A 25186-nucleotide genomic window follows, 5' to 3' on the forward strand; every position below is an offset into this window, starting at 1 on the left:
CTGCTCGCTGCCTCGCAAAACAGCCAGAGTAATCAAAGACCCCCCAACCCCCCTGGACATTCCCTCCTCTCCCCATCCCATTGGGCAGAGGAAAGAAACAACAGAAAGCATGTACAACCAGGCTCAATGACAGCTCCTACACCACTGTTACCAGACTCTCGACCTCACAATCTACCTTGTTATGATCTTGTACTTTATTGTTTACCTGCACTGCATTTTTTCAGCAAAATTTGGCAGTGAAAATCCGACGTTAAAATCAAAAGATAAAGCTTACCACTGTGGCAGTTTTCACCTCGAACCACTGCAGAATACCGGGAAACTTGTACACTGTGCTGTATGTCACTCGTTCAATCCACATAGTCTGTAAGGGAAGTCCAACGTTTAGAGCATCATAGAGCACTACGGCATAGAAACACACCCTTCAGCTCATCTAGTCCACGCTGACCCTGACTTTCCGCCAAGTCCTATCAATCTACACCCTCTACATAGCCCTCCCATCCATGTCCCTATCCAAACTTCTCTTAAATGTTACAACTGAACCGCAATCACTACTTCCCCCGGCGGCTGGCTCTGCCTCTGAGTGAAGACATTCCCCCTCACGTCCCTCTTAAATATTTCACCTTTCACCCTTAACCTATCACCTCTAGTTCCAGCCTCACCCAACCTGAGTGGAAAAAGCCTGCGTGCATTTACCCTGTCTATTCCCCTCATCATTTTGTATACCCCGAAGATTTCCCCTCATCCTCTTACACTCCAGGGAATAAAGTCCGAACTTATTCAATCTTTCCCTCGAACTCAAAGTACATTTATTATCAAAGGATATACACAGTATACTGTCTTCCTGCAGGCAGCCACTAAACAAAGAAACAGCATAGAACTCATTTAAGGCAGGGGTTCCCAACCTCTTTATGCCACAGACCAAAACCGTTAAGCAAGGGGTCCGTGGGCACCAAGTTGGGAAACCCTGCTTTAAAGAAAACCAACCCCTCACAACAAAGACCATTAAAAGTGTAAAAAAAAACCAAATCATGCAAACAACAAAAGTTAAACATCAACTGCAGAATCCCCAAAAGTGAGTCTACAGCCACGAGCTGGCGAAGCCGGTCCAGGAGCTATTGGCTGCGGCCACAGCCACTGAGTCACCCAGTTCAGCACCGTGTTGATGGCTGCAGGCCACAGCCGCCGATCCCGCTCTGCGCAGAAGTACTTCGATCAAATTACACAGATAGTAAAGCACGTTCAGGTCCTCGAGTCCCAGCAACATCCTTGTAAATTTTCTCTGCAATCTTTCAAGATGGCACCTCGTCCTGACAAGGTGGACACATCTAACTCAACTTCGCAGGGATTCATTTCTGCCAGCCACAAGGACAAACCATGGGATAAGCTCTCAAACTGCAGGAATTCTCGATTTGTATCGTCGGCACTAAAGGGCGAGGGCTCACAGTTAACGGTTATACGGGTTCAGTCAGGAAGAATGAGGTTTCTTTATTCCCAGTTTAACAAATGTCCTGGAGAAGGGGTGAGCAGCCTGTAAGTGGGTGCTGCAACACAAGACCAGCTCCTCTGCGCCACGATCGCGTCTTACCGCAAATTCGTTGTCGGGATCCTTCTCTCCTTGGTGAAATGGCCGGGAATACTGGAACTGCTGAACCTCGTTCGCCCGGTAGAAGCTGTAGAGAGTGAAACAAGCTGAAGGTGATTTTCACAGACCGGGGCTGAGCTCAGCTGTTCTCTGATGATGGCTTTGGAAGATCCACAGTATACTCCTTTCCCCTCTTTCTGATCTACAGGCTGTGGTAATGGTTAATTATAGAACAACATGGACATAGGCCTGTCCATCATGGCTGAGCCTTCCCCTTGTGGCAGCATCTACAGGAGGTGTTGCTTCAAGAAGGCAGCTTCTATCTTCAAGGACCCCCACCATCTTCTCGCTGCTACCATCAGGCAGGAGATGCAGAAGCCTGAAGTCCCAAACCTTCAGGTTCGGGGACAATTACTTTCCTACAACCACCTGCACCAGGACCAGAGCCCTCCATTACCCCTCCCATCCGTATACCCATCTAAACTTCCCTTAAATGTTACAATCGAACCCACAACTACCACTTACGCTGGCAGCATCTTCGCCACTCGCACCGCACTTTGAGTGAAGAAGTTTCCCTTTACATATTTCACCATTCACCCTTAACTTGTGACCTGCTACACCTGCTTGTTAATGCTAATATCTAATCAGCCAATCACGCAGCAGCAGCTCAGTGCATAGAAGCATGCAGACATGGTCAAGAGGTTCAGCTGTTGTTCAGACCAAACATCAGAATGGGGAAGAAATGGGATCTAAGTGACTTTGACCGTGGAATGATTGTTGGTGCCAGACGGGATGGTTTGAGTAGCTCAGAAACTGCTGATCTCTTGGGATTTTCATGCATAACATCCTTTAGGTCAGGGCATGAAAGGTTACAGGCAGAAGACAGGAAAATGGGGTTGAGAAGGAAATGGATCAGTCATAGTCAATTGGTGGAGCAGACTTAATGGTCCGATGGCCTAATTCTGCTCCAATGTCTTATGGCCTTTAGAGTTTACAGAGCACGGTGTGCAAAACAAAAAAAAGCATCCAGTGAGCGGCAGTTCTGTGGGCAAACAAGCTTTGTTAAAGAGAGAAGTCAGGGGAGAATGGCCAGACTGGTTCAAGCTGACAGGAAGGTGACAGTAACTCAAATAACCATGTGTTACAACAGTGGTGTGCAGAAGAGCATCTCTGAATGCACACATGTCCAACCTTGAAGTCGATGGGCTACGGCAGCAGAAGACCACGAGCATGCACTCAGTGGCCACTTTATTAGGTACAGGAGCTAGATAATGAAGTGGTCACTGTGTGTTTGTCTCATCCCTTCCCTTCTTTGCATTTCCTCCACTTTCCTGAACATTACCTAAGACAGGCTTCTATCCCATAAGACATAGGAATGGAATTAGGCCATTTGGCCCACTAAGTCTGATCTGCCATTCCAATGGCTGATTTATTACCCCCTGCCCTCTCAATCCCATTTTCCTGCCTTCTCCCTGTAATCTTTGATCCCTGACTAATCAAGAACCTATCATCCTCCGCTTTAAAGACTCCCAATAACTTGGCCTCCGCAGTTGTCTGTAGCAACGATTCCCACAGATTCACCACCCTCTGGCTAAAGAAATTCCTCCTCATCTCCGTTCTCAAGAGATGCCCTCGTATTCTGAGGCTGTGCCCTCTGGTCCCAGACTCACCCACTATAGGAAACATCCTCTCCACATCGTTCAGTACTCCAATCATTAGTAGGACCAGCTTGTGTTACTTCCCCAGCTACCTGGTCTACGTTGTTCTGAAGAAATGAATTATAGTCACCGAGAGAGGCACTTTGGCCCACCAAATAGATGCTGGCCCTCCATCGTATTGGAACAGCACTGCAAGAGGCCCTTTGTGCGTAACTAATCAAGTTAGCAATGAGAGGCCTAATTAAGCTAATCCCTTCTATTGATTTACTGAGATACAGTATGCACCAGGCCCTTCCAGCTCTCTGAGCCCACCTCCCAGTAAACCCCAATTTAACCCTAGTCTGATCACAGGACAATTTACAATGACCAACTAACCTACCAACCAGTACTGTACGTCGTTGGACTGTGGGAGAACACCCAAGCGATCATGGGGAGAACAAACAAACTCCTTACAGAGAGCACCGGAATTGAACCAGAGTCGCTGTGTTAACCACTACACTGCTGTGCCTACACAATGTCCGTATCCCTCCAGACTCTGCAGGTTGGAGACTGTCTAAGACAGCTCTGTCGTATGCCTCCACCGCCACCCCTGCTGGCCCATTCCAGGCACCCACCTCTCCCTGTGAACTTAACTCTTCTCACCCTCAATGCATGCCCTCTACTAGCAGACATTTCGACCCCGGGATAAGGATACTGGCTGTCTACTCTGTCTCATCTCTCCACCTTCCCATCAACTGCCCCCGATTCCGGCACTCAGCCACACACAGTTGACAGCGGACAGTTAGCCCATGTTTGGGGCGTGGGAGGAAGCTGGAGCACCAGACACCGGGTCACAGGAAGAACATGCAAGCTCCGCGTGGACAGGACCAGAGGTCAGGATCAAACCTGGATCACCAGAATCAGGAGGCAGTGACTCTGCTTGCTACATCACTGTGTCGTTTGAACTAAGTTTCACTTATGGACCTCCCAGCATTAGAGAGTACTGTGCCTTACGAGCCTGATTGACGTTTTGAGGAAGCGACCAAACAAATTGATGACAGCAGAGCAGCAAGTGTGTTCAAGAGTGAGCCTGGCAGGCTCATTCAGAAAGTCGGGGGCACAGAATCCAGGGAAACTTGGCTGCATGGATTCAGAACTGCAGGCAGAAGGCGGTAGTAGATGGAAAGTATTCTGCCTGGAGGTCCGTGACTAGTGGTGTTTCACAGGGATCTGTTTTGGAAACCCTGCTCTTAGTAATTTGATGAGGAATTGGGTGGCAGGGTGGAGGTACGTCTCTACCAAAGGAGGTGCAAGGCACTCCTTCCCTCCGCTAGCCTACAGGTCACCCCTGGGTGTAGCACCTGTTTAGTCCCTCTTTCCCCGATCAGGGTCATGTGAAGCCATGGGAGCAGGTGGTGGATGGTCGTACGAGCGGCTGGTGCATATCACAAGTCCTGGTTATGTGACCACTGACACCAGGCAGACAATCTCTGAAGAGTATTGATAATGGCTGGGGTCACCCGTCTTCTAAAGACACTGCCCAGAAGAAGGCAATGGCAAACCACTTCAGTAGAAAAATTTGCCAAGAACATATAGGACCCTGGTCAGATGCCACTTGGAGTACTGTGCTCAATTCTGGCTGCCTTGCTACAGGAAGGATGTGGAAACTATAGAAAGGGTGCAGAGGAGATTTACAAGGATGTTGCCTGGATTGGGGAGCATGCCTTATGAGAATAGGTTGAGTGAACTTGGCCTTTTCTCCTTGGAGTGACGGAGGATGAGAGGTGACCTGATATAGGTGTGTAAGATGATGAGAGGCATTGATCGTGTGGATAGTCAGAGGCTTTTTCCCAGGGCTGAAATGGCTAACACGAGAGGGCACAGTTTTAAGGTGCTTGGAAGTAGGTACAGAGGAGATGTCAGGGGTAAGGTTTTTATGCAGAGAGTGGTGAGTGTGTTGAATGGGCTGCCGGCAACGGTGGTGGAGGGGGATATGATAGGGTCTTTTAAGAGACTCCTGGATAGGTACATGGAGCTCAGAAAAATGGAGGGCTATGGGTAACTCTAGATAATTCCTAAAGTAAGTATATGTTTGGCACAGCATTGTGGGCCGAAGGGCCTGTAATGTGCTGTAGGTTTTCTATGTTTCTATGTAACAATCATGATCGGGAATAGACCATGGTCACCCATGTCATACAACATGGCACATAATGCGCTGAGATGTGGAAGTGGAAGGGTGGCTAATTAAGTTTGCAAGAGGCACAAAGGTTGGTGACGTTGTGGAAGTGTGGAAGGTTGTTGTTGATTACAACTGGACATTGACTGGATGCGGAGCTGGGCTGAGAAGTGGCAGATGGAATTCAGCCCCGATAAGTGTGAAGTGATTCACTTTGGAAGGCAGAAATTGATGGCAGAGTACAGAGTTAATGACAGGAGTGTTAGCAGTGTGGAGGAACAGTATGGGATCCACGTCCCTAGATCAGTGGTGGGAGTGGTGGGAGATCAAAGTGAAAATACACCGATGCCTAAGCGATGGGGTGGGAAAGCCACAGATGGATAAAGTCCACTTACTTTAAGATCTGCTCTGGAACGGGCTTGTCCTTGTACTGTAATGGGAGATCGAGAACCGGCTTCACGGTGAAACACTGGACATCTGAGCACGGGGGGTCAAGGAGCAGAACCGTGTCTGAACGTAATGCGATCCAGCTCAATCTGTAACTCCACCCCTTCCACTTTCTCTCTGCCTCTCTCCCTGATGAGGGACACAGCACTGGGAGACCCACTACGGACCTTGGGGCACAAGTTCAAATCCCCTGGTGTCAAATGGGTAGAATAAGACTGGCTTTATCTGTCATGTATATCAAAACATACCGTGAAGTATGTTGTTTACGACAACGAGCAACACTGTCTGAGGATGTGCCGGGGGCAGCCCACAAGTGCCACCACACTTCCAGCACCAACATAGCATGCCACCAACTTACCGATTCTAATCCGTGTGTCTCGGGAATGTCAGAGGAAGCCCACATGGTCACAGGGAGAATGTACAAACTCCCTACAGACAGCGGTGGGAAATGAACCCCAGTTCTTGTCCAAACACCCTTAAAAAGCTGTTAATGCACAGTACTGAGCAGAACTCTTAGGCACACATATAGTATAGAGCGAGGGTGCCCAAGACTTTTGCACAGTACTGTAGTAATTTTATGTATTGCACTGTACTGCTGCTGTAAAAAAAAACAAATTTCATGACATACGTGAGTGATGATAAACCTGATTCTGATCTGGGTCTCTGTTGTGGACTGAGAGTGGGAAGGGGGCAGGGAGAGGGGAATCATGGTTGGGAAAAGGGGAAGGGGCGAGAAGCACCAGAGAGACATTCTGTACTGATCAATAAACCAATCGTCTGAAATCAAATGACCTTGCTTGGTGTCTCAGGGCTGGGTGTGTCTGCACCCACGTCACCCCCCCACCCCAGCACTCTTTCTCTGCCCACCCCCCGTCCCACACGCCTCCCGCGGCTCTCCACCCTCGCCATTCCCAACACCCTTTGCTCTCAGCAGAGTTACAAGCTCGCTCTCCGCTTCACGTTGACAAACACAGTACTGTGCACAAGCCTTAGGCACCCTCGCTATACGCATGGGCCTAAGACCTTTGCACGGTACTGTCCCTGCCTTAACCACTTCCTCTGGCAGCTCATTCTGGATACTTACCACCCTCTGGGTGAAGATGTTGCCCCATGGGCTCCTATTCAATCCGTTCCTCCCCAGCTTAATCAACTCCTTGAGCAGTTCAGAATCAGAATCAGGTTTATATCAATGAGACACGTTGTGAAGTTTGCTGTCTCACAGACAAGGCCCCCAATCCGATATTTACAGAGTAACAGAGTATAGAAAGGGGCCCTCTGGCCCACTTTGTCCATGCCAGCCACTGTCCCACCTGTCCTGATCCCACTTTCCATGGACGTCCTGAGCTGGTGACTCTGGAGCAGGGGGTCCCAGTGTTTATGATCCCATGGACCAATACCGTGAAGCAAGGGACCTGTGGACCCCAGATGGGAACCCCTGTTCTAGATGTTTCTGAAGTAACCATAAGACACAGGAGCAGAATGAGGCCACTCGGCCCATCGAGTCTGCTCCGCCATTCCACCATGGCTGATTTATTGTCCCTCTCAACCCCAATCTCTAGCTGTCAAAGGTTACAAGGAGAAGGAACTCCTGCCTTCTCCCCATAACCTCTAATGCCCTTACTAATCAAGAACCTATCAACCTGCATTTTTAATATACACACTGAATTGTCCTCTACAGCTGTCTGTGGCAATGAATTCTACAGATTCAGCTCCCTTTGGCTAAAGAAATTCCTCCCCATCTCTGTTCTAAAGGGATGTCCTTGTATTCTGAGGCTGTGGCCTTGTTTCTTGTGAATGAGACCCACCCGTTCCCCGGATCAGCTCTGCGGACAAACCCCCAGACACCGACGGTGCGGCTATTAGCCCCCTCCCAGTCACATGGACGAAGGATACACTGCTGGGGCGAGTTCTTCAGCTGCTCGCTGGGTGGGGACGTACTGGTCATCTTCTCTGCGTTGGGGAACTGCGTGGCCAGCTTCAGTCGGAAGTCCTCGTAACGTTCGTACTCCTTTCCCCGGTAAATGAACATCTTGTTCTGGCGAGGAGAGAGAGGTGGGAACGGTGGAGAGGTGGGAACAATGGAGAGGTGGGAACGGTGGAGAGGTGGGAACGGTGGAGAGGTGGGAACAATGGAGAGGTGGGAACGGTGGAGAGGTGGGAACGGTGGAGAGGTGGGAACGCTGGAGAGCTGGGAACGCTGGAGAGGTGGGAACAATGGAGAGGTGGGAACGGTGGAGAGGTGGGAACAATGGAGAGGTGGGAACGGTGGAGAGGTGGGAACGGTGGAGAGGTGGGAACAATGGAGAGGTGGGAACGGTGGAGAGCTGGGAACGGTGGAGAGCTGGGAACGGTGGAGAGGTGGGAACAATGGAGAGGTGGGAACGGTGGAGAGGTGGGAACGGTGGAGAGGTGGGAACAATGGAGAGGTGGGAACGGTGGAGAGGTGGGAACGGTGGAGAGGTGGGAACAATGGAGAGGTAGGAACGGTGGAGAGGTGGGAACGGTGGAGAGGTGGGAACAATGGAGAGGTGGGAACGGTGGAGAGGTGGGAACAATGGAGAGGTGGGAACGGTGGAGAGGTGGGAACGGTACGGTGGAGAGGTGGGAACAATGGAGAGGTGGGAACGGTGGAGAGGTGGGAACGGTGGAGAGGTGGGAACAATGGAGAGGTGGGAACGGTGGAGAGGTGGGAACAATGGAGAGGTGGGAACGGTGGAGAGCTGGGAACGGTGGAGAGGTGGGAACAATGGAGAGGTGGGAACGGTGGAGAGGTGGGAACGGTGGAGAGGTGGGAACAATGGACAGGTGGGAACGGTGGAGAGGTGGGAACAATGGAGAGGTGGGAACGGTGGAGAGGTGGGAACGGTGGAGAGGTGGGAACAATGGAGAGGTGGGAACAATGGAGAGGTGGAAAGGTGGGAACGGTGGAGAGGTGGGAACGGTGGAGAGGTGGGAACAATGGAGAGGTGGGAACGGTGGAGAGCTGGGAACGGTGGAGAGGTGGGAACGGTGGAGAGGTGGGAACGGTGGAGAGCTGGGAACGGTGGAGAGGTGGGAACGGTGGAGAGGTGGGAACAATGGAGAGGTGGGAACGGTGGAGAGGTGGGAACAATGGAGAGGTGGGAACGGTGGAGAGGTGGGAACGGTGGAGAGCTGGGAACGGTGGAGAGCTGGGAACAATGGAGAGGTGGAAACGGTGGAGAGGTGGGAACGGTGGAGAGGTGGGAACAATGGAGAGGTGGGAACGGTGGAGAGGTGGGAACGGTGGAGAGGTGGGAACAATGGAGAGGTGGGAATGGTGGAGAGGTGGGAACGGTGGAGAGGTGGGAACAATGGAGAGGTGGGAACGGTGGAGAGGTGGGAACAATGGAGAGGTGGGAACGGTGGAGAGGTGGGAACGGTGGAGAGGTGGGAACAATGTCCGAGGGGGGCTGGATGGATGGCCGGGGTCCCTTTGCAGCCAGCCAATCAGTTCACCTCACAGACCGCTCTGCTCACAGGGATTGGGTCATGTCCCGTCAGTCAACGGGACCCCAGTGAGGTAAAGGTGGAGGCAGGGAGCTTCAGTGGGTCTCCAAGCCAAGGACAGCCATGTTCTGGGGAGGGGGAATGAAGGAAGGGGGAGAGGGGGATGGAGAGGGGAGGGAGAGGGGGGTGAGGGGCAGAGGGAGCGGAGGGAAGGAGAGAGATGGGTAGAGATGCGAGTTGGGGAGAGGTGGAGATTGGAGTGGAGGGGTGGGGAGTGGAGAGGTGGGGAGTGGAGGGGTGGGGAGTGGAGGGGTGGGGAGTAGAGGGTTGGGGAGTAGAGGGGTGGGGAGTGGAGAGGTGAGGAGTAGAGGGGTGGGGAGGGAGGTGTGGGAAGGGAGGTGTGGGGAGGGAGGTGTGGGGAGGGGAGGGATTGGGAGGGAAGGAGAGAGGTGGGGATGGAGTGGAGGTGGGGTGTGGGGAAGGGAAGTGAAGGGAGAGGAGGGGTGGAAAGTAGGGGAGGCTATGCCCTCAGACCAGGTTGGACTTACCCGCAGGAAAGAGGGGAATCCCTGTCCATAAAAGCCGACGGCGAAGTACTCAGGAGGGGGTCTCATCGCCTGCATGATGTTCTCGTAAAAGTTCGCCTGCTGCTTCTGCGACCCAAGGTCAGAGGTCAGTATGGGCGAGGCTCAGACCAGAGTGGCACTGTCTACACCCCACTCCATGCCCCCCCTCCCCACAACTAGCTCCCCCCATGCCCTTCGTTGACCCCCAAGGACCATCTCCACAGCCCACCATCTCCCCCCGCCCCCAGTGCCTCCTCTGGTCTGTCTCCCTGATCCCGTCTCCCCGGGTCAATCTCAGCGCTGCCATCTGAACGGATCCATTTGTCCATCTCCATCTGCCCAGTACCTTCTCCCAAGTTCTGTCTGAGTAGCACCATTCCCTTGACATCATCTGCCCAGGATGGTCTCCCCGTTACCTCCTCCCAGGTTCCGTCTCCTCGCCCTGTCCTCTCCGCCCCCGTCAGCACTCACCAGGAGGTGGCTCAGCTCCTCATATTCGAAGACCTCGTTCTCGTACATGGCAGCCAGCTCCTTGCTCAGCCTGATGGCACTCTCCCACATCTGCAAGCGGAGCCACAGAACAGGGGTCAGTGGCCTTTCCCCCAATGCCCTGCCCTTCACTGCCTCCTCTGAGTTCACTGCTGGGGTCATACACTGGGTCAGAGGTTACACAGTAGGTCAGCAGTCACACATTGGGTCAGGGGTCATACACCAGGTTAGAGGTCACACAGTAGGTCAACAGTCACACATCGGGTCAGGGGTCACACACCAGGGCAACAGTCACACATTGGGTCATGTGGTCACTTCTGAACTGCCCACTCCCGGCCTCCCCACACCCAGTGTCCAGCAATGGTCAGTCTCATGGTCCTCGGCCCCTTGGGCACCCTGGCTGTATGGCCACCAGCTACAAACACCAACTTCCCCCCCCTCCCCGACCCCTTACACCAGCAAGCAGCCAGCTGACAGGTCCCAGGTCAACAAAGATACGTTACGGGGTTACTGAGAGATGTGTGCGGTCACCGCATGTCAGGTTGGGGTGTGGTACGTCAAGGGGGCACCGGGTGTCAGGGGTCGCAGCAAGTCGGTCCTGGAGCGAGGACTGCCCCAAACATTGAGGTCATCCAGCGCCAGCCCTGGAAGCGAGGGACCTCCGGAGCACTGACCTTGCCCCTGTCGAAGTAGTGGATGATCTCCTGGTACAGCTTCTCCTTCAGCTCACGGTTGGTCAGGACCTGGTAGTCCTCCCTGTGGATGAGGTGAGCAGCGCAGGGCTGGTCGGACCACTGTGGGGGAGAGAGCACAGCAAGACTGAGGGACAGCTCCCAGCTGTAGGACTGGGCGAGGCAGTGAACGTGTCAGCGCAGCCCTGGGAGGGGGGAGGTGAGGGATTGTTATGGCGTCCATGAGTCTCACCACAAGAATGTCAGAGGAACATCTGGAGGAGAAGAGGAGGAGGCCATTCAGCCCTTCAAGCCTGCCCTTCCACCACTAGATCCTGGCTGATGTGCATTCCAACGACCTCATAATCCCACACCCCTCACTACTGCTCCCTCTAGGCTGTGCGGGTGCATGGCTGCACTGTAACTGAAATGCTCTCATGCACATAGCCTTCGTTGCCTCGCAGGTGGAATTTTTCAGGCTGTGTAAAAACTTCCTGCTCAGATGAATGGTTGGTCTGCGTAGCTGTTAAAAAATTAAGAGGGAACATTGCCCCTCACTGGGAATATACTCTTCCTCTGACTGAAAATATTTTAAGGTATTGAAACACCAAAGACCAAGAACAGAAAAGTCTACAGAAAATGGAGGAAACAGTCCAGTCCATCACAGGCAAAACCTTTCTCACCATCGAGCACATCCATGAGGAGCAGCATCCATCATCAGGGACCCCGCCACCCAGATCACGCTCTCTTCTCACTGCTAATATCAGGAAGGAGGTACAGGAGCCTCACGTCCCACACCACCAGCTTCAAGAACAGTTCAACCATCAGGCTCCTAAACCAACGCAGATAACTTCACTCACCTCAGCTCTGAACGGATCCACAACCTGTGGACTCACTTTCAAGGACTCTACAATTCACCTTCTCTATATTATTTATTTACTTATTTACTAGTATTTTTGCTTGTCTTCTTTTTCACTTTGATTAGTGTCATACAGTCAAAGAAAGCCAGAGCACAGGAACAGGCCCTACCCTTCAGACTACCTAGTCTGTGCCGAGCCATTTAACCTGCCTATGAACCGGGACCATAGCTTTCCATATACTTACCATCCATGTACTTATCTGAACTTCTCTTAAACGCTGAAATCAAGCTCACGTGCACCACTTGCACTGGCTGGCAACTTCCACACTCTCACCTGCCCCGTTTCCCCTCATGTTCCCCTTAAACTTTTCACCTTTCACCCTTAACCCATGACCTCTAGTTGTGGTCCCACCCAATCTCAGAGGAAAGACGCCTGCTTGCATTTACCCTGCCTATACCCCTCATAATTTTATATACCTCTACCAAATCTCTCAGTCTCCTATGTTCTAGGGAACACAGTCCTAACCTACTCAAACTTTCCTTCTAACTCAGGTTCTCCAGACCTGACAGCATCCTTGTAAATTTTCTCTGTGCTCTTTCAATCTTATTTACACAATTTGTTGTCTGGTTGTTTGTCAGTCTCTGTTTGCATGCAGTTTTAAAAATTGATTTTATTGTATTTCTTTGTCCTACCTTGAATGCTTGAGAGAAAATGAATCCCAGGGTAGTATATGATGACATTTGCGTACTTTGATAATAAATGCTGTTATTTGCCTTTGGGAGAAGGGAATTCCAAAGACCCATAGGGTTGTTGAGGAATACAGCATGCACACAGGCCCTTTGCCCATTTTGTCCACGTTGACCCCTGGTGTCCACCAAGCTGGTCCCATTTGGCCCATACCCTTTAAATGTATTTATTCAGCGATACAGTGTGGAGTAGGGTCTCCAGACCCTTGAGCCTCACCACCCCAGAGACCCCCAACAAACCTGATCAACCTGAACCTAATCACAGGACAACTTACAATGACCAATTAACCCTCCTTTGAACTAGGGGAAGAAAACTAAGGACCTGAAGAAAACGTACGCATTCAGGCAGAGACTCCTCATAATCTGGTATCAAATCTCCTCTCATTCTACACTCCAGGGAATAAACTCCGAACCTGGTCAACCTTTCCCTGTAACTCAGGTCCCCAAATCCGTCAGCACCCTTGCACATCTCCTCTGCACTCTTTCAATCTTATTGAGATCTTTCCTGTAGGTCGGTGGGCAGAACAGCACAGAATTCACAGGAAAGATATCAACAACCTGATTCTGATTCTCTCTGGGATGAGGCTGAGGGATCCGGGCAGCCCTGTCACCTCAGACTGATTAACTCACGCTGAGCTGAGTGCATTTTTATGTTACACTGACTGTTCTATTTATTATAAATTGCTATGATTGCATATTGCACATTGAGATAGGGACATAACGTAAAGATTTTTACTCCTCACGCGTGTGAAGGATGTAAGATTCAATTCAGTTCAGTTCTTACCTGGAGCAACTCTGCGTGAAGGAGCAGTGTGTAGGCAGCCTCAGTGTAATTCTCACAGTCGCGATGCAGATCCCGCAGTTTGTACAGATACCTGATGGCAGCAACACAGACAGAAATGAACCCTCTGCATACTGTTTCCAATTATCACGTCCAGTCCCTGTCGTCATCTCAAAGCTCAAAGTAAGCTTATTATTAAAGCACATAATAAAACCAATGAAAGACTGCGTCCAATTTGGGTGTTCAACCAGAGTGCAAAAAACAGCCTGTACAAATATAGAAGAAACAAAAATAATAAATAAATAAGCATTAAATGTCAAGAACAGGAGATGAAGAGTCTTTGAAATTGGGTCCACATGTTGTGGGAACATTTCAATGACGGGGCAAGTGAAGTTGAGTGAAGTTATTCCCTTTTGGTTCAGGAGCCTGATGGTTGAGGGGTAGTAAGTGTTTCTGAACCTGGTGGTGTGAGTCCTGAAGCTCCTGTACCTTCTTCCTGATGGCAGCAGAGAGAAGAGAGCATGACCTGGGTGGTGGGGTCCCTGATGATGGATGCTGACTGGATCTTACTCTACACAAGTGACACCCCACCCCCTTAACAATCACTCCCTTGCCTCATGTCCTCAGAACCTGTAACTCCTCCTCTCGGCCACTGGCGTGCCCCCTGTGTCCTCAGAATCTGGAACTCCCTCTGCTGGGTTCCCTTCATCCAGCTCACCAGAGTGAAATGACTTGAAGTTCCCCGTTTCCCTCTCCACAGATGCTGCCTGACCTGGCAAGTATTTCCAGCACCTTTCACATTTATCACACGTTTAAAGTGTTTGTCTTTTATATAATGAGCCACACCACCAGGTTCAGGAACACTTATTACCACACACCATCAGGCTCCTGAACCAGTGTGGATAACTTCACTCATCTGAGCACCAGGCTGATTTGGAAAGGGTGATGTTGCTGTACAGATGTATCTAATGAAGTGGTCACTGACTGCATGCTGTTCACCCAACGAGCTTCAAGCAAACAAGGAATTTCATCGTACACTTTCTCATTCAGATGATAAGGATCTAATAGGCAACTTTCTGGAAACACGGTCAAAACCAGGATTGAGAACCTTCCTACCTGATGTAGATGTCCTCCCGCTTCTTCTCCTTGTAGAAATTCTGGGGGTGGGGGACAAAGAGAGAACGGTGAAAAACAGTCATCTGTGTGGGCGGTGTGAGAGCAAACTTTTCACTGTACTCGATACCGTTACGCTGGCGCGGAGTCAGAATGACAACGGGTGTAATAGGATTAAAAACCTTATTACTGAGTCATGGAGTATTGAGTACAGTTCACACACACCAGGAGGCTCACACTCACCAGTACGTTCACACTCACCAGTGTGTTCACCCTCACCAGGAAGTTCACACTCACCAGCAGGTTCACACTCACCGGCACATTCACACACACCAGGAGGTTCACACTCGCCGGCCGGTTCACACTCACCAGTACGTTCACACTCACCAGGAGGTTCACACTTGCCGGCAGGTTGACACTCACCGGTACGTTCACACACACCAGGAAGTTCACACTCACCAGCAGGTTCACACTCAGCAGCACATTCACACACACCAGGAGGTTCACACTCAGCAGCACATTTACCGGCCGGTTCACACTCACCAGCACATTGACGGTGCAGCTCATCTGGTTCTCCTTGCTTTCATCGTGCATGATGGTCCTGTAGTCGAGCAGGTTCTCCAGCAGGCTGGTCACCAGCAGGACAAAGGCTTCTCCTGACGCCGCCAAGTACTTGTGCTTTCGGCAGTGCTCCAACAGGCTGGCAGCAAAAGGAACCCGGGTTACCTCAGCGGTTGGTCCTCTGTCCTCCGAGGGAGGGGTGCCACGGCTCACGCTAACCTGGGCAAAAGCCATGGACCCAGGGGGAGTACTGAGAGGCAGGAGCTGGAGGGCCTTGGAGTGCAAGTCAAAGAATGCCTGTGGTGGCAACACAGTCACACAGACCCTTCAGCCCAACTGGTCCATGCTAACCAGGATTTCCTTCTAAGTCAGTCATATTTGCTCCTATTAAGGCCCATCTCCCCCAAAGCCAGGGATCAATCCCATTAAGTAATAGGTCTGTGGGCCCCAGGTTTAGAGCCTAAACCTTTCCTATTCACATACCCGTCCAAATGTTGTTCATGTACTTGTCTCGACCACTTCCTCTGGCACCTCGTTGCATGTACTGATCAGCTTCTGGATGAAAGATCAGTCCTGTGGGTTCCTTTTAAACATATGCAGCCTAGCTTTGCTTCCCTGGCTGTGTGAATTCACCCTGTCTTTGCCCCTCATGATTTTATACCCCTTTATAAGGTTACCCCTCAGCCTCCTGCTCTCCAGGGAAAACGAGTCAGGATGATCCAGCCTCTCTGTGTAACTGAAACTCCTTCCCAGGCAACCTCCAGCCCCACCTCACCCTATAACCAAGTCCCTAGTGTACTGACAACATCTTTGCTGCACTCTTTTCCGCTTAACGATCTTGCCTACAGCAGGGTGGGCCAAAAGCAGGTACCATACGCCAAGTGTGTCAACTAAGAGTGCCACAAACCATCTTCTCTATCTTGTTTAGAGATACAATTAGGAGACGATGGCGCCTAACGGCGACCCCTTTTGCTTGCATCTTCGGAAACAGCTCTATTTCTATCTTTGATATCTCTTTTTTTTTCCTTTCAAGGTTCTTTTGAAGACCCTGGAGTTACACACTGATTTTAGTTCTTTGCGGGATTGGGACCTGCTCTCAGGGCCTCACGACCGGCCACTTTTCGATATGCCAAGGATGTGGCCTGGAAGACTAGTGCGTCTTCAGGGTGCCAGGTTTTCGTGGCTCTGGAGGTGAGCGGATCCGAGGCCGGTGTCGCCGCCTGACATGTCGTGGGAGTACACTGAAGATCGAAAGCAGCCAGCTGGCTGCTGGTTGTGTGCCCAGAGACCCGAGTTCTTTGGGCACAGAGCTCGGAAAAAGCAACGCAACAGACTTTTAACACCATAAATCAGTGAGTTGATTGTTATGTCTCCCCTCTCGCTGTGAAACGGAGACACCTCTTTTTCCCTTATTAGGGAGAGAGAGAGCCTGTGGTTTGTCGAATGGGTGAACGAGTAGTCGTTGGGGTACTGCAGGTCTGTGTCTTTATTGATGCTTTGCTGCACGCTTGAGTGCTCGGTAGGGGGTGCCGATGCTTTTTGCTGGTGGGAGGAGCTGTAAGGGACTTTGGGGTTCTAACATTTTAACTGTCATTCATTCTTTGGGTCACTCCTCTTTTCGTGGATGTTTGCGTAGAAGAAGAATTTCAGGATGTATGTTGTATACATTTCCCTGACATTAAATGTACCTTTGAAACTATTGAAACAATTCAGAACAGGCCCTTCCTGCCCTTTGAACCACGCCACCCAGCAACCCACCGATTTAACCCTAGCCTAATCACAGGACAATTTACAACGACCAATTAACTACTAATTGGTATGCCTTTGGACTGTGGGAGGAAACCAGAGCACGTGGAGGAAACCCATGTGCACAAGGGGTGAAACGTACAAAATCCTGAGGAAGGGTCTCAGCCCGAAACGTCGACTGTTTACTCTTTCCTGGCCGGCTGAGATCCTCCAGCATTTGGTGTGTGTTGCTAAGGAACGTACAAACTTGCTTACAGAAGAAGGCAGAATTGAACTCTGACACGACACACTGATCACTAAACTACCGTGGCTCCCCGTGAAGCCAGGGGGATGAGATGGTGAACACAAATGGATACTTACGTGCCTTCATTACCTGGGGCTTAGGATGTATACGCAGGAAGCTTGTGGTTAGGAAGCATCAGTTAGACCCCAGCTAGAGTGCAATTCTGGTCACCTCACTGTAATAAGGATGTGATTTACTCTGGAGAGGGTGCAGTGAGGGACACTCTCTGGGAAAACACACACCAAATGTTGGAGGAACTCAGCAAGTCAGGAGACATCCACAGAGAGGAATAAACAGTTGACATTTGGGCCGAGAACCTTCATCTGGATTTCCATCTTTCCTGTCAGATTCCTCCTTCTTCAGTCCTTTACTTTTTCCACCTATCACCCCCCAGCTTCTCACTTCATCACCATCCCCCTCACCTGGTCTCACCTGTCACCTCCCAGCTTCTCACTTCATCACCTTCCCCCTCACCTGGTCTCACCTGTCACCTCCCAGCTTCTCACTTCATAACCTTCCCCCTCACCTGGTCTCACCTGTCACCTCCCAGCTTCTCACTTCATCACCTTCCCCTTCACCTGGTCTCACCTGTCACCTCCCAGCTTCTCACTTCATCACCTTCCCCCTCACCTGGTCTCACCTATCACCTCCCAGCTTCTCACTTCATCACCTTCCCCCTCACCTGGTCTCACCTATCACCTCCCAGCTTCTCACTTCATCCCCCTCACCTGGTCTCACCTGTCACCTCCCAGCTTCTCACTTCATCACCTTCCCCCTCACCTGGTCTCACCTGTCACCTCGCAACTTCTCACTTCATCACCTTCCCCCTCACCTGGTCTCACCAGTCACCTCCCAGCTTCTCACTTCATCACCTTCCCCTTCACCTGGTCTCACCTGTCACCTCCCAGCTTCTCACTTCATCACCTTCCCCCTCACCTGGTCTCACCTGTCACCTCCCAGCTTCTCACTTCATCACCTTCCCCCTCACCTGGTCTCACCTATCACCTCCGAGCTTCTCACTTCATCACCTTCCCCCTCACCTGGTCTCACCTATCACCTCCCAGCTTCTCACTTCATCCCCCTCACCTGGTCTCACCTGTCACCTCCCAGCTTCTCACTTCATCACCTTCCCCCTCACCTGGTCTCACCTGTCACCTCGCAACTTCTCACTTCATCACCTTCCCCCTCACCTGGTCTCACCAGTCACCTCCCAGCTTCTCACTTCATCACCTTCCCCTTCACCTGGTCTCACCTGTCACCTCCCAGCTTCTCACTTCATCACCTTCCCCCTCACCTGGTCTCACCTGTCACCTCCCAGCTTCTCACTTCATCACCTTCCCCCTCACCTGGTCTCACCTATCACCTCCCAGCTTCTCACTTCATCACCTTCCCCCTCACTTGGTCTCACCAGTCATCTCCCAGCTTCTCACTTCATCACCTTCCCCCTCACCTGGTCTCACCTGTCACCTCCCAGCTTCTCACTTCATCACCTTCCCCTTCACCTGGCCTCACCTGTCACCTCCCAGCTTCTCACTTCATCACCTTCCCCCTCACCTGGTCTCACCTATCACCTCCCAGCTTCTCACTTCATTCCCCTCACCTGGTCTCACCAGTCACCTCCCAGCTTCTCACTTCATCACCTTCCCCTCATCTGGTCTCACCTGTCACCTCCCAGCTTCTCACTTCATCACCTTCCCCCTCACCTGGTCTCACCTGTCACCTCCCAGCTTCTCACTTCATCACCTTCCCCCTCACCTAGTCTCACCTGTCACCTCCCAGCTTCTCACTTCATCACCTTCCCCCTCACCTGGTCTCACCAGTCACCTCCCAGCTTCTCACTTCATCACCTTCCCCTCATCTGGTCTCACCTGTCACCTCCCAGCTTCTCACTTCATCACCTTCCCCCTCACTTGGTCTCACCAGTCATCTCCCAGCTTCTCACTTCATCACCTTCCCCCTCACCTGGTCTCACCTGTCACCTCCCAGCTTCTCACTTCATCACCTTCCCCCTCACCTGGTCTCACCTGTCACCTCCCAGTTTCTCACTTCATCACCTTCCCATCACCTGGTCTCACCTGTCACCTCCCAGCTTCTCACTTCATCACCTTCCCCCTCAGCTAGTCTCACCAGTCACCTCCCAGCTTCTCACTTCATCACCTTTCCCCTCACCTGGTCTCACCTGTCACCTCCCAGCTTCTCACTTCATCACCTTTCCCCTCACCTGGTCTCACCTGTCACCTCCCAGCTTCTCACTTCATCACCTTCCCCCTCACCTGGTCTCACCTGTCACCTCCCAGCTTCTCACTTCATCACCTTCCCCCTCACCTAGTCTCACCTGTCACCTCCCAGCTTCTCACTTCATCACCTTCCCCCTCACCTGGTCTCACCTGTCACCTCACTTCATCACCTTCCCCCTCACCTGGTCTCACCAGTCACCTCCCAGCTTCTCACTTCATCACCTTCCCCTCATCTGGTCTCACCTGTCACCTCCCAGCTTCTCACTTCATCACCTTCCCCCTCACTTGGTCTCACCAGTCACCTCCCAGCTTCTCACTTCATCACCTTCCCCCTCACCTAGTCTCACCTGTCACCTCCCAGCTTCTCACTTCATCACCTTCCCCCTCACCTGGTCTCACCAGTCACCTCCCAGCTTCTCACTTCATCACCTTCCCCTCATCTGGTCTCACCTGTCACCTCCCAGCTTCTCACTTCATCACCTTCCCCCTCACTTGGTCTCACCAGTCATCTCCCAGCTTCTCACTTCATCACCTTCCCCTTCACCTGGTCTCACCTGTCACCTCCCAGCTTCTCACTTCATCACCTTCCCCTTCACCTGGTCTCACCTGTCACCTCCCAGCTTCTCACTTCATCACCTTCCCCCTCACCTGGTCTCACCTATCACCTCCCAGCTTCTCACTTCATCCCCCTCACCTGGTCTCACCAGTCACCTCCCAGCTTCTCACTTCATCACCTTCCCCTCATCTGGTCTCACCTGTCACCTCCCAGCTTCTCACTTCATCACCTTCCCCCTCACCTAGTCTCACCTGTCACCTCCCAGCTTCTCACTTCATCACCTTCCCCCTCACCTGGTCTCACCTGTCACCTCCCAGCTTCTCACTTCATCACCTTCCCCCTCACCTGGTCTCACCAGTCACCTCCCAGCTTCTCACTTCATCACCTTCCCCCTCACCTGGTCTCACCTGTCACCTCCCAGCTTCTCACTTCATCACCTTCCCCTCATCTGGTCTCACCTGTCACCTCCCAGCTTCTCACTTCATCACCTTCCCCCTCACTTGGTCTCACCAGTCACCTCCCAGCTTCTCACTTCATCACCTTCCCCCTCACCTAGTCTCACCTGTCACCTCCCAGCTTCTCACTTCATCACCTTTCCCCTCACCTGGTCTCACCAGTCACCTCCCAGCTTCTCACTTCATCACCTTCCCCTCATCTGGTCTCACCTGTCACCTCCCAGCTTCTCACTTCATCACCTTCCCCCTCACTTGGTCTCACCAGTCATCTCCCAGCTTCTCACTTCATCACCTTCCCCTTCACCTGGTCTCACCTGTCACCTCCCAGCTTCTCACTTCATCACCTTCCCCTTCACCTGGTCTCACCTGTCACCTCCCAGCTTCTCACTTCATCACCTTCCCCCTCACCTGGTCTCACCTGTCACCTCCCAGCTTCTCACTTCATCACCTTCCCCCTCACCTGGTCTCACCTATCACCTCCCAGCTTCTCACTTCATCACCTTCCCCCTCACTTGGTCTCACCAGTCATCTCCCAGCTTCTCACTTCATCACCTTCCCCCTCACCTGGTCTCACCTGTCACCTCCCAGCTTCTCACTTCATCACCTTCCCCTTCACCTGGCCTCACCTGTCACCTCCCAGCTTCTCACTTCATCACCTTCCCCCTCACCTGGTCTCACCTATCACCTCCCAGCTTCTCACTTCATCCCCCTCACCTGGTTTCACCAGTCACCTCCCAGCTTCTCACTTCATCACCTTCCCCTCATCTGGTCTCACCTGTCACCTCCCAGCTTCTCACTTCATCACCTTCCCCCTCACTTGGACTCACCAGTCACCTCCCAGCTTCTCACTTCATCACCTTCCCCCTCACCTAGTCTCACCTGTCACCTCCCAGCTTCTCACTTCATCACCTTCCCCCTCACCTGGTCTCACCTGTCACCTCCCAGCTTCTCACTTCATCACCTTCCCCCTCACCTGGTCTCACCTGTCACACCCAGCTTCTCACTTCATCACCTTCCCCCTCACCTGGTCTCACCTGTCACCTCCCAGCTTCTCACTTCATCACCTTCCCCCTCACCTAGTCTCACCTGTCACCTCCCAGCTTCTCACTTCATCACCTTCCCCCTCACCTGGTCTCACCTGTCACCTCCCAGTTTCTCACTTCATCACCTTCCCATCACCTGGTCTCACCTGTCACCTCCCAGCTTCTCACTTCATCACCTTCCCCCTCAGCTAGTCTCACCAGTCACCTCCCAGCTTCTCACTTCATCACCTTCCCCCTCACCTGGTCTCACCTGTCACCTCCCAGCTTCTCACTTCATCACCTTTCCCCTCACCTGGTCTCACCTGTCACCTCCCAGCTTCTCACTTCATCACCTTCCCCCTCACCTGGTCTCACCTGTCACCTCCCAGCTTCTCACTTCATCACCTTCCCCCTCACTTGGTCTCACCAGTCATCTCCCAGCTTCTCACTTCATCACCTTCCCCTTCACCTGGTCTCACCTGTCACCTCCCAGCTTCTCACTTCATCACCTTCCCCCTCACCTGGTCTCACCTGTCACCTCCCAGCTTCTCACTTCATCACCTTCCCCTCATCTGGTCTCACCTGTCACCTCCCAGCTTCTCACTTCATCACCTTCCCCCTCACCTAGTCTCACCTGTCACCTCCCAGCTTCTCACTTCATCACCTTCCCCCTCACCTGGTCTCACCTGTCACCTCCCAGCTTCTCACTTCATCACCTTCCCCCTCACCTGGTCTCACCAGTCACCTCCCAGCTTCTCACTTCATCACCTTCCCCTCATCTGGTCTCACCTGTCACCTCCCAGCTTCTCACTTCATCACCTTCCCCCTCACTTGGTCTCACCAGTCACCTCCCAGCTTCTCACTTCATCACCTTCCCCCTCACCTAGTCTCACCTGTCACCTCCCAGCTTCTCACTTCATCACCTTCCCCCTCACCTGGTCTCACCTGTCACCTCCCAGCTTCTCACTTCATCACCTTCCCCCTCACCTGGTCTCACCAGTCACCTCCCAGCTTCTCACTTCATCACCTTCCCCCTCACTTGGACTCACCAGTCACCTCCCAGCTTCTCACTTCATCACCTTCCCCCTCACCTGGTCTCACCTGTCACACCCAGCTTCTCACTTCATCACCTTCCCCCTCACCTGCTCTCACCTGTCACCTCCCAGCTTCTCACTTCATCACCTTCCCCCTCACCTGGTCTCACCTGTCACCTCCCAGTTTCTCACTTCATCACCTTCCCCCTCAGCTAGTCTCACCAGTCACCTCCCAGCTTCTCACTTCATCACCTTCCCCCTCACCTGGTCTCACCTGTCACCTCCCAGCTTCTCACTTCATCACCTTTCCCCTCACCTGGTCTCACCTGTCACCTCCCAGCTTCTCACTTCATCACCTTCCCCCTCACCTGGTCTCACCTGTCACCTCCCAGCTTCTCACTTCATCACCTTCCCCCTCACCTAGTCTCACCTGTCACCTCCCAGCTTCTCACTTCATCACCTTCCCCCTCACCTGGTCTCACCTGTCACCTCCCAGCTTCTCACTTCATCACCTTCCCCCTCACCTGGTCTCACCAGTCACCTCCCAGCTTCTCACTTCATCACCTTCCCCTCATCTGGTCTCACCTGTCACCTCCCAGCTTCTCACTTCATCACCTTCCCCCTCACTTGGTCTCACCAGTCACCTCCCAGCTTCTCACTTCATCACCTTCCCCCTTACCTAGTCTCACCTGTCACCTCCCAGCTTCTCACTTCATCACCTTCCCCCTCACCTGGTCTCACCTGTCACCTCCCAGCTTATCACTTCATCACCTTCCCCCTCACCTGGTCTCACCAGTCACCTCCCAGCTTCTCACTTCATCACCTTCCCCTCATCTGGTCTCACCTGTCACCTCCCAGCTTCTCACTTCATCACCTTCCCCCTCACTTGGTCTCACCAGTCATCTCCCAGCTTCTCACTTCATCACCTTCCCCTTCACCTGGTCTCACCTGTCACCTCCCAGCTTCTCACTTCATCACCTTCCCCCTCACCTGGTCTCACCTGTCACCTCCCAGCTTCTCACTTCATCACCTTCCCCCTCACCTGGTCTCACCTGTCACCTCCCAGTTTCTCACTTCATCACCTTCCCATCACCTGGTCTCACCTGTCACCTCCCAGCTTCTCACTTCATCACCTTCCCCCTCAGCTAGTCTCACCAGTCACCTCCCAGCTTCTCACTTCATCACCTTCCCCCTCACCTGGTCTCACCTGTTACCTCCCAGCTTCTCACTTCATCACCTTTCCCCTCACCTGGTCTCACCTGTCACACCCAGCTTCTCACTTCATCACCTTCCCCCTCACCTGTCACCTCCCAGCTTCTCACTTCATCACCTTCCCCCTCACCTAGTCTCACCTGTCACCTCCCAGCTTCTCACTTCATCACCTTCCCCCTCACCTGGTCTCACCTGTCACCTCCCAGCTTCTCACTTCATCACCTTCCCCCTCACCTGGTCTCACCAGTCACCTCCCAGCTTCTCACTTCATCACCTTCCCCTCATCTGGTCTCACCTGTCACCTCCCAGCTTCTCACTTCATCACCTTCCCCCTCACTTGGTCTCACCAGTCACCTCCCAGCTTCTCACTTCATCACCTTCCCCCTCACCTAGTCTCACCTGTCACCTCCCAGCTTCTCACTTCATCACCTTCCCCCTCACCTGGTCTCACCTGTCACCTCCCAGCTTCTCACTTCATCACCTTCCCCCTCACCTGGTCTCACCAGTCACCTCCCAGCTTCTCACTTCATCACCTTCCCCTCATCTGGTCTCACCTGTCACCTCCCAGCTTCTCACTTCATCACCTTCCCCCTCACTTGGTCTCACCAGTCACCTCCCAGCTTCTCACTTCATCACCTTCCCCCTCACCTGGTCTCACCTGTCACCTCCCAGCTTCTCACTTCATCACCTTCCCCTTCACCTGGTCTCACCTGTCACCTCCCAGCTTCTCACTTCATCACCTTCCCCCTCACCTGGTCTCACCTATCACCTCCCAGCTTCTCACTTCATCACCTTCCCCCTCACCTGGTCTCACCTGTCACCTGCCGACTTGTACATCTTCCCTCTCCCACCTGCTAACCATCTTGTAACTCAGTCCCCTTCCATCCCAGCTTCTTATTCCGGCTTCTTCCCTCTTCCTTTCCAGTCCCGGTGAAGGGTCTCGGTCTCCAGCGGTTTGTATGGGTTACTCTGGGTTTCCAGTGTCTGCACAGCCTCTTGTGTTTGAGAATGACTGGGATGGAATGGCATAGTTATGGAAAGAAACCACGTAGTCTGCGTTTGTTTTCCATGGCGGGGAGGAGACCGGAAATAAATTCATGAAGGGAATAGATAGTGTAGATAATGAGTAACTTTTCCCCATAATAGAGGTGTGTAAAACTGGCAGGCTTTGGTTTAGGGGATGGGCTAGGGTTTAGAAGAATGGGGGGGTGGTGGGATCTCATGGAAACCTATGGAATATTGAAAGGCCAAGATAGAGTGGACGTGGAGAGGATGTGTCCTATAGTGGGGGAGTCTAGGACCAGAGGGCACAGCCTCGGAATAGAGGGACGCCCCTTTAGAATAGAGATGAGGAAGAATTTCTTGAGCTGGATGGTGGTGAGTCTGTGGAATTCACTGCCACAGACGATTGTGGAGGTGAAGTCATTGGGTATATTTGAAACAGAGGGTGATAGATTCTTGAGCAGTCAAGGCATCAAAGGTTACAAGGAGAAGACAGGAGAATGGGGTTGAGGGGGACAATAGATCAGCTGTGACTGTACGGT

The 25186-nt window shown here is 52.3% G+C and overlaps 1 protein-coding gene across 3 annotated transcripts in view; it reads right to left on the reverse strand.

Moving 5' to 3' along the window:
- The window catches only part of dock5 (dedicator of cytokinesis 5), a 222736-nt gene that overhangs the window by 18856 nt on the left and 178694 nt on the right, over positions 1-25186 (reverse strand). For all 3 annotated transcript variants that reach the window (XM_072266712.1, XM_072266714.1, XM_072266713.1), the window contains 10 exons: positions 15080-15236; positions 14540-14580; positions 13427-13517; positions 11040-11159; positions 10348-10437; positions 9859-9963; positions 7736-7877; positions 5791-5872; positions 1586-1670; positions 275-361 (listed from right to left, as the gene is read on the reverse strand). In XM_072266712.1, coding sequence (XP_072122813.1) covers positions 275-361; positions 1586-1670; positions 5791-5872; positions 7736-7877; positions 9859-9963; positions 10348-10437; positions 11040-11159; positions 13427-13517; positions 14540-14580; positions 15080-15236 — 1000 coding nt within the window. The remainder of the gene's footprint in view (positions 1-274; positions 362-1585; positions 1671-5790; positions 5873-7735; positions 7878-9858; positions 9964-10347; positions 10438-11039; positions 11160-13426; positions 13518-14539; positions 14581-15079; positions 15237-25186) is intronic.

Source organism: Mobula birostris, chromosome 8 (assembly GCF_030028105.1).
Source record: "Mobula birostris isolate sMobBir1 chromosome 8, sMobBir1.hap1, whole genome shotgun sequence".
Taxonomy (NCBI): domain Eukaryota; kingdom Metazoa; phylum Chordata; class Chondrichthyes; order Myliobatiformes; family Myliobatidae; genus Mobula; species Mobula birostris.